Genomic DNA, 12,500 nt, shown 5'->3' on the forward strand with positions numbered 1-12,500 from the left:
GAGAAACTATATTATAACATTTGATAAATATTATCATGTATGTACTTATAGATATATATATAGACAGGAACAAACATGTTTGGGTATATGGCATAACTAAGTCTGCATGCAAGGACAAATCTACTGCTAATGAGCCAGCTAAATATCTATCAACACTAAGCTGTAATACAATCCAGCCCAAATCTGGATATTCAAAATAAATGCTCTGATAACACTTACTTCAAATATTTCATACTATAACATTTGCAACAATCTTGTAATATAAATACAACTAACAAAATGATAAAAATAAATTTCCTCATAAAAACTAAACATGCAATGCAACTACCACTACAGATGCACATATTATCTATGAAACTCATTAGTATAAGAACTGTTAAATTGGAAGAATATCAAGCATATTATCTATGATACCACAGGCATTCCAATCTAGGAAAGTTGACTCCCCATACCGTGGACTATTCACATGCCACACCTACACAAACACACGTACCTACAGACAAACATATCTGCATAAAAAGAGAGACATCCCCAAAGAGACATACAGACATATACCTGCATAGAGCGAGGCAGACACGTACATACACTCAAAGAAAAGAACACAAACACTTACTCAGAGGGAGAGAGACAAACATTTGCACAGAGGTCGACACAGATTTCCACTGCTGTAGAAACACATTGCAAAGAGACAGTTACACATCCTCATGAGAGAGAGATGGCCTAATCTGCAGAGAGAGCAAGATACACATACCCACACAAACACACAAGCACTGACACAAAAGGGGAGAACAAAAAAAAAGGAGGGAGGGAGAGGGGAAAGGGGAGGAGAAGGGGAGAAAAGAAAGAAAGAGAGAGAGGGAGAGAGAAAGAGACAGACAGACATACAGAGAGAGACAAAGACGGAGACAGAGAGACAGACAGATAGAGAGAGAGAGAGATACAGAGAGGGTGAGAGGGAGGGTGAGAGGGAGGGTGAGAGGGAGGGAGAGAGGGAGAAGGAGAGAGGGAGAAGGAGAGAGGGAGAGGGAGAGGGAGAGGGAGAGGGAGAGGGAGAGGAGAGAGAGAGAGGGAGAGGGAGAGGGAGAGGAGAGAGAGAGAGAGAGAGAGAGAGAGAGAGAGAGAGAGAGAGAGAGAGAGAGAGAGAGAGAGAGAGAGAGAGAGAGAGAGAGAGAGAGAGAGAGAGAGAGAGAGAGAGAGAGAGAGAGAGAGAGAGAGGAGAGGGAGAGGGAGAGGGAGAGGGAGAGGGAGAGGGAGAGGGAGAGGAGAGGGAGAGGGAGAGGGAGAGGGAGAGGGAGAGGGAGAGGGAGAGGGAGAGGGAGAGGGAGAGGGAGAGGGAGAGGGAGAGAAATGCACGCACTCACAAGCACAAAAAAAAAAAAAAAATCTTCAGCATAAACTGTAGCTCTTAAAATTCACTTTACATTAGTATCTACTTCTAATAATAACCATACGCAGTTCTGTATGTTTAAAATAAGATTTGGCTTTCTCATACTTAACCCCTTCCCGCCAGGTGGCATCTACATACATGCCATGGCTGTTATGGACCAAGTAGCGGGTGGTATCATCACGACCATTCCCGTGCCATCTGCTCATCAGACAGAGCTTCTTTTTCTTCCATAGTAGCGGCATTATTTTTAGGGTAAAACTTTTGGGGAATTGCACCTGAATGAAGGTAAACCTTCTCATTTGTATTTTTTTCTTTAAATGATGTCAAAATATAAGACTTTAGGTGTCTAATGTTGCCCGCAAACTACCAAATGACCCAGGCGCGAACAGGGAAAACTGTCAATGCGTGCCAATAATCCCGCGTTAATGGCCCACAAGCCAAATTTTCAACCAGGGGTCAATGGATTAAGATAAGAAAAAAAATTTCTTTGGAGAGAAAAACTTCTCTACATCCAAATCCAGGCTGAATATAAAAATACTAGGAATACTTTTTCATCCTCTAAATCTATTTCAAGAACTATCTCAGGAAATAAGAATACCACTAGAACATGCATCTAATAAGGACCCATCATCTAGAAGGCTGCACACTTATTGCAACAATACTCTACAGAATCTGAGAAAGAGCCAGTTATCATTTTAGATGTGCAACATTTGATTGGAAAATGCCCTTAACTGTTTTTTTTTTCTTTCTTTCTTTTTCTTTTCTTTTTTCTTTTTGTTATGCTTAGGCCTACTACATTATATGAAAAAAGCACAAAATGGGATTACAAATGACAAGTGTTATGGAATTCTATAAGTGCATAGTCACTCATTTAAGCAAAATTAATGACTTTCCATTAATCTAATGGATCCAGGTGATGTGACATGTCAGATCATGAAAATTGGTGTTTGAATACACCATCATGGAAAAATTTAGCAGAGGGGTGGGGTGTCGGGATATTTTACACGGAACTGTAAACTACCTAAAGATATGTTATAGAAACTGGAGACTATCACCATTTTGATAAAGCATATCAACTGACAAATATAGACCTTGGAAAATGGCAAAAAAGCAAAAATCAACCAAGCAGAATACAGAATAACAAGGGGAATAAGGGGAAGCAAGGTATCATGACACCATGAGTGTATTTGTATGTACCAGGCCTACAAGACATACACCTCTGACAGTTACCACTCAAGTAAGCCTAGTGCCTGGATTTTAGGCCATGTGTGGGCTGTGAGCCACCTGGATCCAGTTTAATGATAACATAATTAATAACAGAAAGGGAATATATTAAAATAGGCCTGAAACAAGGGTATACCAAAGTAAAAAGAAAAAAAAATACAAACCTGAAATAATTATACAAGTTATTTGTCCAAGAATACCAATGTCACACAAAGGGCAAATCCCTCACAGAAAATATCCTCAAGATGGCTCAGCTTAAATTCTACTACACCATGCATTTAGCTGCCTCAGAGTCATGAACAAAAAACAACTTCAAGTCCTTGGTAATAACAATGACTAATTAACATACTAAAAAAAAAGAAACATGATAAACAATCAGAAGGTTACAACTGCAATTTTTCATTTTCTGTTATTAATTTATAATACAAACTTTGAACCAATACCCAAATGAACAGTGAAGAATTATTTGATGTGCGACTCTGAGGCAGCCTACTGGTCTTACTTGTAATTCTGACTGTTAGGGTGCGCAAACTACCCGGAGGGATGCCACGAGGAGGAGCACCGACACTACTGCCAGAGCCAGTAGTCCCTGATGTGGTGTCTGTGGTGCTGTTGCTTGCTGTTGTGGTTGTGTTGCTCGTGGTAGACTCTGTGGTAGATGTGGAGGAGGAGGAAGCGCCACCGGTTCCTGTGTTGGTGGAGCCAGACATTCCGCTGCTTGAACCCCCACGTGCCAGAGAAGACAGGGCAGAAGCTACAGCTGCTGAAGCAGCCTGTGCAAGACCACCTGCCAGACTGCTGTTTATTGCACCCATCATAGGAGGGGTCATGGATGCTGGGACCATTGCAGTTGGGTCCATACTGAAGTGATACAAAATTGAGTTACTAATGAGATTAATAAATTCCTTTATTCAGATGATAGCACTGACTATCAGAAAATATATACATAAAAGAACCTCAATTCTCAACAAACCAGAGAAATCAGATTTTCTACTTTGCAGCACTTTTAACTTACTTATTTAGGGCATCCATCTCTGAGTACAGTGCTTCCATCTCATCACTAGGTGGTGTTGTGGCTGTGCTTGAAGCTGTGGCTACACCTTCATCTGACATAGATTCACCTGCTACTGGTCGTGTATCTTCTACAGCATCAGTCTCCATGGCTCCCCTTTCTCCTCTAGTATCATCAGCCTATTCCATCACAAATAACAATTAGTTATAAAGTATACTAAATTTAATGCCTTGTATCAATCTGTATTTTGCAAGCAAGATGCATGGTTAATCCTATCATAATTGGGCCTGAAATTTTTGAGATGTAATATTACACAACTGTCTAGACTTTTGTCTAAACCCAAGATGTGTATAGCTGGCCCACTCATTGCAAGTTATGACATGTATATACATCATAGGCCATTACATCATTACAGCTATAGCTGTACCCATCACTGTAGGGGTAATGCAGAAATTGTTAATTTCTTTTATATAGCCAAAAAGCACACACACACACATACTACCTGAACTGGACTGCTAACTTGATCATTATCTGAGGTTGATTCTGTGGAGGGTGTTCTTTCCTCTCCTGAGCCAAGTCTGCGATCCATTTGATCGAGGACATTTGATGCACGCTCGAGCATTGTCCTGGCTTGGTGTAGGCGGACACCAGATGAGCTAGGACCTTGTGTTGGTGGAACTGGATGACATTAGCAATGTTAATATATATATATATAAAAAGGAAATGGCTCATTCTAAATTTAAATTAAGGGCAATAAAAAGGTGATAAAACCTAAAATTCTACAGGTCCCCATAAAATGGGATTAATTTAAACCTTTTTATACAGTGGAACAGTACTTTCAGCACATAACGTAATAGGAAACAAGGAAATTATTTCTAATAAATGATAATACTGCAGCTTTTCTGCCAAATTAAATTTGAAAAGTTGCTATGATCATGTACATACATCTTAAATCATATTATGATAACATATATCCAAGACTTACTCTTATTTCATTATTTTTCTCCATACCAAAGTAATTTGAATTATCTAGATGCAATTAGATCCTAAGCTCCTCACGCTTACACAGGCACTCACTCTCATTCATATTCTGTTCTCATACTTCTATAGTAATCATGTTTGATTGTATCATTCAGTGATAAATTTATGAAATACAATTAATGAAAGATTTAAGACCTTCACATTTTACCAACTATTACTGTTCTCAAAAAGATTACAAAGTATGTCAATATCATTCCCAGAGATTATAAAAGCAAGAGAAACTGGTTTTTACATCTGAATACCCTTAACTATTACCAAACTCACAAGGGTAAGTAAAGCACATCAATATAAGACGAAAAACCAGTAAATCTTGGTTTGAGTTGATACACTTTTAGCTATTTTAAAACATTGTAGAAGTGTATAATATGTATCAATATAATGACAATATTTTCTATAATGTAACTCTAATTTAAGTCAACAGTACTTATGACCACATACATAAAATGCTCTTCAATAAATTTCATTGTGTAACATTGTTAGGTAGCCAAAAAAAAAAGGCCTGCAACAAGTAAAGACTCTATAGCTTTAAAATTGCAAATATATGTAGCTACTGATGTTGTATATGCTTAAAATCATATTGAAACCATCTCTTACTCACTCACTCAGTCTTGTTACTTTGCACTTATGTTTTTTCTAATCATAATTACTTTATCTGTATCTCATTATCACTATCCTTTCATTTCCCACGATATCCATTTTCCTCTTTCCCTCTCCTTTTCATTCTTATTTCCTTCTTGCTCTCCTCCTTTTCTTACACCCTTCCCATTCTTCATTTTCCTTCTTCCTGGTCCCTTTGGGACTTTTTTCCACCCTACTCCCACCCATTCCTCCATAACTGTTACACACTAAATTAGATACCTTAGTATTACAAGTATGAGGGGTGCTCATTACAGATTTCCCAACCCACTTCTGCTTATCCTTGTAGGCTAAAATTTCACATGCATAAAGATACATCTCTATAGGTCATGTGTTGATTTGCAGTCCTTAGCTTATAACATATTTTCTGTTACAGGGCTGAAGTCCACAGTCCACAGGTTGCATTCAAAGCCATGGAGTGACTTCAGAAATCAGAGCCTCATCATCTTGGAAAATTTGCCCTTCAAAAATGACTTCTTGGATAAAAAGGGGTGGAAGTCAGATGGTGCAAGGTATGGAGAATAAGGAGGATGAAGTCATACAAACAGGACTGCAGTTCCATCAGAGCAATGCGAGTGTTATGAATATTGGGGGGGAGGGCATAATTAGTCTGTCAAAAAAGTCCTTTTGGTTTTCTTGGCACGTAGCTAAAAAAGCCTTGGAACAATGGACTCATTCCTGTTTCTGGAGAGGTGTGAGTAGCCAGGGAACCCATGGAGCAGACACCTCTTGCACATGCATATGGTCATGAATGATTTTGTCCACAGACCCAACAAGAATCTTGACATCTTGGACTGGTTAATGAACAGTAATATGGCTAGCTTCCAAAATAGTAGTCTCCACTTGATGGATGGTGTCCTCAACAATAGAAGACTGGGGTCATCCTGAAATAGGAGCTATTTCCACAGATATCTGACAACAAATAAACTGGAGATGCTACTGTTTAACAACGGTATATGATGGGATATCCTCCCCATAAGTTGCTTTAATTTCATCCGAGGTCTCTTGTGGTATGCAGCCACTCAAGTATAAAAATCTGATCACTGCTTGATAATCCACTGATTACATCTTCACACATTAAAGAAAATATGTTTCGAGTTAAGGACTGGAAATCAACACATGACTTATTGAGATGTGTTTCTGTATGCATGTGAAATTTCAGCCTCCTAGGATAAGCAGAAATGGTCAGGGTACTACTGTTTACATCAAGAAAATTGCATTATATAGGTTATGATGTTTTTTCCCTTTTGTATTTCACATTAGAATAGTAAAATAGTTGAATGGCAACAGAAGTGCTATAGACATTCTATGATACTATTCACATATATATCTAGCAACAAAATATTGTTATTTCCTTATGTGTGCAATCCTTAGGGGTTTCAATATGATTTAGCTATCTACTGCATTGATATAAACATAAATCAATGATAGCAACCCTGAAGGCTTTACTTGGATGCCATACGATATTGCCAGATACAACAGTGACAGGATTTAGATGAATACAATCAGAAGTGCTGCTGACTGTACATGGCTCATCATGAGACTCTACTCTGATTAATCAATCAAGAGAGTACCCATTTTCCTTAGAAGTAAATTAACACACTAACTGTGAATACAGATCCGAATCCGCACACATGCATCTCTCACAGCACATGACACAACACACCTATGGGCTCATTATCTTCAGGTACAACAAATGATCCAAGAAGGACCTGTGCACCTTCTACTCCTGGCTGGCGGCGGATGTGGTGGTGGTGGTGATGGCTGCTCCCTGCGGCTCCATTGCTTGAGGAACTGGCACCTCCGCCTGCAGTGCGACTGTTGGCCTGAGGGGGGGCTCTCATCACCAGGTGCACCACTTTTTCATGCACATCTGCAGAAGGAACATCATTAAGGTCCAAATTTAGGACTAAAAAAAACATAATCATTATAAATTCCTTTTTTTGTATACTTTGCAAGCTTTTATGAGGGAAGAAAAATAAAATCATCATTAGACCTAAGACACTTTGACTGTGTTTCAAATTCACCTTTGATATATGTTACTTTTGGGCTATGTAAATCCATGAAAACCAAAATCATTTTAAAGTATGATAATCTTTGCTGTAATTTCTGTCATCTAATAGGATTATGATCAAAATATAAAAAGCTATAATACTGAAAAATCAGCATACAACTTACTATAATCTGCAAGTTTCTTATCATCCTGTAAGACGCGACCACAGTATATCAGTCGCTGTTTGTCTGCTGGGATGCTCACAGAAGATGCTATCCTATCCTTGAACTGCTTTACAGTGATCTGAAAAGAAAAAACACTTTATCGGTATTTACATATACTTAAATACAAATTCTGACAAACCAAAATGCTTGAAGGATAACTAATACAAAAACAAATAATGATACAAATAATACAAATACTATACTTACATCATCTGGAACTGAGAACCTGTGATTCTGGGAATCCAGGGTTTTAACCGTGACGTCTATCATCTTGGTGGTTCTTCGAACTTGTACTGCAATAAATAAAAACAATCATGTGAAACTATCATACTTATAATGACAGACAAAGTATCAATATCTAATAAACATCTTAAAATCACAAGCCATTGGATAGTAAAAATTCTCTCTTTGAATAAATTACCTACAATACATATAAACAAATAGTAAAATAATCTATATATATTCCAATACACAAGTAGGTTCATAATACCAGTTAAGTAATGAAAAAGTAATATATTCACAAATCTGTCTGTACATGTAACTGGGGCTTATTCATATAACTGAGGGTTATGAGTGTGCCTTGAAAGATGAGCAGAGCCAAATCAGTGTCATAGATGACTCACAAGGAAGGGCCTGGCCTAGTGAAGTGCACATTCTCTGCCACTGTGTAACCCAGTGGTGCATTATACATTCTATATATATATATATATATATATATATATATATATATATATATATATATATATATATATATATATATATATATATATATATATAAGTAATTATATATATAATTATATATATATAAATAATCATATATATATAATTATAAACAAATATATATAGATTGAATGATAGATAGATAGATAGATAGATATACATATGAAAACTCTGCAGAACAAAAAACTGACAGACTATAGTTAGACAGGGTATCAATCAGACCCCCAGTAATTTACAATTACAAATATTCTAACACTCAATTTTATTACAGCGGCATCAGAAATTGGCTGTTAGCCAGCAATATTGGGTTGCTGGTACTCATTGGCAGTTCCCTCATCTGCCCTCGTCCAGCACTTCAAGCACTAGGTGCATTTTAGGTGCTTGTTTTCTAAAACACACACACACACACACACACACACACACACACACACACACACACACACACACACACACACACACACACACACACACACACACACACACATATATATATATATATATATATATATATATATATATATATATATATATTATGAGAACTTCAAACAACAAAAATATTGAATTTATCCAGAAAATTAAACAACAACATTAGTGTTATATCTAATGAGAACATATAACAACAAAATCAAAGGCTGAATATATGGAGAACACAGAAGAAAGTCAAAATTAGTTATGTTCAATAAAGACACGAACAGGTTGACAGTTTTATCTAAAGGCCACAGGCGGGCTTATCAGAGCTTGGATCCTTTGTTGATCAAGATAACGTGCACACATCCTGTCAAGAACCTGTACTGCTCATTCAGTTGTGAAAATGGGAATGTCAACCAATCACATACAACAACCAAAATTATACAGCATATGTATATATTCACCAATCAATCAATCAATCAATCAATCAATCAATCAATCAATCTTTTTCTCACAAAATTCATTCATTCATAGGGAGAAGACAAAGAATAAGAATAATAATAATAAGAAGGCATACTGAATAATAATAAGAAGAAGAAGGCATACTGAATAATAATAAGAAGAAATAAGGAAGAAGAAGAAGAAGAAGAAATAAGGAAAAAGAGGAAGAAATAAGGAAGAAAAATGATAATTATATACATAAAAATATATATATTATACACACACACACACATATACATATATATATTGTTCATCTATTCATTAATTTGCACATAAAATTGTTAATGTAAACATGTGCATGTATGTGTATGTATATGCATCTGTATGTACATACGTATGTGCATGTGCATGTGCATGTGCATGTGTATGTGTATGTGTATGTGTATGTGTGCATATGTGTGTATGTGTGTGTATGTGTGTGTATATGTGTGTATGTGTGTGTATATGTGTGTATATGTGTGTATATGTGTGTATGTGTGTATATGTGTGTATGTGTGTGTATGTGTGTATATGTGTGTATGTGTGTATACGAGTATGTATATATGAATGTATAAGCAGATGTGTGTGCATATGTGTATGTGTACATGTGTATGTATGTGCATGTATGCACATGTATGTGTATATCTATGTGCATGTATGCACATGTATGTGTATATCTATGTGCATGTATATATGTGTATGTATATGTGTATGTATGTGTATGTATGTATATGTATGTGTACATATGTGTATGTGTATGTGCATGCATGCATGCATGTGTACATATGTGTATGTGTATGTGCATGCATGCATGTGTAAGTATGTGTGTGTGTATGTATGTGCATGTATGTGTGCATGTATGTGTGTATGTATGTGTATGTATGTGTATGTATGTATATGTGTGTATGTATGTGTATGTGTGTATGTATGTGTATGTATGTATAGATGTCTATGTATTGATATATATGTATGTATGGATGTATGTGTACATATGTGTATGTGTATGCGCATGCATGCATGCATGTGTATGTGTGTGTGTATGTATGTGTATGTATATATACATGTAAGTGTGTATGTATGTATATATGTATGTGTATGTATGCTTGCATGTATATGTATGTATACATGTATATGTATGTATGCATGTATATGTATGTATGCATGTATATCTGTGCATGCATGTATGTATGTATGCATGTATATCTCTGCATGTATGTATGTATGTATGTATGCATGTATATCTGTGCATGCATGTATGTATGCATCTATATGTATATATATATGCATGTATGTGTGTATGTCTATGCACATATGTACGTATATATGTATGTATATGTAAATATGTGTATGTATGTATTTGTATATATATGTACGCATGTATGTGCGTGTATATGTATGTGTATGTATGCGTATATGTATGTGCATGTATATATGTATAAGCATGTATACATGCATGTGAATGTGTATGTATGTATTCATATGTATATATATAGATAGATAGGTATAGATATAGATATAGATATACATAGATAGCAAGATAGCTAGACAGACAGATGTAAGTATTTCATGTCTAGAAATTTTTCACAGGCTTTAACCCATAGCACTTATGCACATACTAATGTCAGAGATCTGAATCCCTGGCATACCCCTTGGTGCATACAAGCCATGCCAAGGGAAGCTGCTTTTGGTTATGTACATATAGACTAGTTCTAAAGCTATGACCAGCTTCAGCAAAACAAAAACCATCCAACTACAGGCCTCTAGTCTAATGTTCATATATGTTGGCAAAATTAGCAAAACTGTGGGGCCCCTATTGGGTTTACAAACCTCGTAAACTCAAAAATAAACGATACTGTGCGCTTCCTTGGAGGGCCAAAGATGGCTCTGAGTATCCCCAGTATTACAGATACACTCAAGTTAAATACCCCTTAACTAATGCTTTTTTGTTAATCTTAACAGTGTGGATGCACTAAGCTAGAGCAAACTGAAGATAATATAAATAAAGAGGACAAAAACTTGCAGTAGTTGGTATCTGCAGACATGAACGGTTACGCCACAAATCAAGTAAAAAGATTGCAAAAAGTGCCACTCATATCCTAAGCTCTATCTTGCAGTGCAAACTGAAGTGAAGACAATGTTTTAAAGATGGCGTTCAAAAATCCCCTCAGGAGGGCACACCTAGTCATGGCAACTTATATTATTAAATAGATTTTGTGATGTTGAGTGGTAAAGTAAAGATTTACCACTGTTTAAATATTTCTCTTAATCCATTTGTATTTAACATTCCCATATACCCTTTCATTATTTCTTTGATTCTTGTGTAATATTCCTTTAAAAAAAATCAAAATGGGAGCTTGCAGACAAAAACTAATTTCCCCCTTGAGTACACAAATACTTTTCAAATTTGAGATTTTCCGTTACGTATGACGACAGTACATTCACTGACATATGGGACTGCAGTAGGTAGGAATACAGGCGGGTGAATCCTAATTTTCTTTCAATCTCATAACTGTGCAAGGAAACCAACAGAGCCTGAACAAATGGTTATCAGCACCCCAGTATCAAGTATGCATGATACCCATTATTATTGATGACTATCAAAATGCAAAACAATGTTTCTTGAAATTGGGTTTTATCAAAAATATGGTATGTGCAAAGGGTCACATATAATATTTGCTACTGAAATCAGAATAATAAATATGTGCAGGTATAGACTGCATGGATGTCCATGCATAATATACATCAATATTAATGGAACTCTTGCCTAACACACCATAAGCGACAGGCAAGCAAGCCCTAAAACCCTAAATAAGGTCCTGAGTCGCCCCCACACTGAAGACACTGGAACAAGGGACCGATTCGCCGCTGTGGGACCAATCTCAGAACCCCTTTGAGATCACGTCGCTAAAAACCCTATGGCAGAAGAGACCTCAAAACTTTCGGAAACATCGCTAACATCTCTCTAGGATAAAACCTTCCCGAAATCCTTAAAAGACCCTTTAAAACAAAATTTTCCGTCTCTAATCACACCTGCCACTTCGCACACACGAAGGCAAGTAGACCTACTTCAAAAACCTTCCTGGCAGCACCTTAGCGTGAGTAAGAATACCAAACCAGGTTTCAAACGAGAGAAAACATGAAGGTTACACAGAAAAAGAAAGAAAAAAATGGGCGAAGAGAAGTAATGGTCCATAAAAGCGACACAAAACATGTTTCCTTCTAACTACCTATTTCCACATCTCCTCCTCTTCCATATCTCTCCTCATCATCTAAGACACCTTAATAATGCTCCAGATAACCCAAAACCCGACTCAGTACTGACCTAAAGCGTTGAAAAGAGCATCAATGTTGTTGTGTGAGTGACGGGGAAGGTGG

The 12,500-nt window shown here is 36.7% G+C and overlaps 1 protein-coding gene across 28 annotated transcripts in view; it reads right to left on the bottom strand.

Moving 5' to 3' along the window:
- The window catches only part of LOC113807150 (large proline-rich protein BAG6), a 37,789-nt gene that overhangs the window by 25,191 nt on the left and 98 nt on the right, over window positions 1-12,500 (bottom strand). For 5 of the 28 annotated variants that reach the window (XM_070129593.1, XM_070129584.1, XM_070129573.1 and 2 more), the window contains exons 1-7: window positions 12,448-12,500; window positions 7,725-7,810; window positions 7,479-7,596; window positions 6,967-7,173; window positions 4,123-4,301; window positions 3,627-3,802; window positions 3,114-3,472 (exon numbers count right to left, since the gene is read on the bottom strand). The exon at window positions 12,448-12,500 is cut by the window's right edge. In XM_070129593.1, coding sequence (XP_069985694.1) covers window positions 3,114-3,472; window positions 3,627-3,802; window positions 4,123-4,301; window positions 6,967-7,173; window positions 7,479-7,596; window positions 7,725-7,787 — 1,102 coding nt within the window. In that variant the 5' untranslated portion in view covers window positions 7,788-7,810; window positions 12,448-12,500. The remainder of the gene's footprint in view (window positions 1-3,113; window positions 3,473-3,626; window positions 3,803-4,122; window positions 4,302-6,966; window positions 7,174-7,478; window positions 7,597-7,724; window positions 7,811-12,447) is intronic. The other 23 variants (XM_070129590.1, XM_070129594.1, XM_070129577.1 and 20 more) reach the window with 13 other exon arrangements.

Source organism: Penaeus vannamei, chromosome 14 (assembly GCF_042767895.1).
Source record: "Penaeus vannamei isolate JL-2024 chromosome 14, ASM4276789v1, whole genome shotgun sequence".
NCBI classification, from domain to species: Eukaryota; Metazoa; Arthropoda; class Malacostraca; order Decapoda; family Penaeidae; genus Penaeus; species Penaeus vannamei.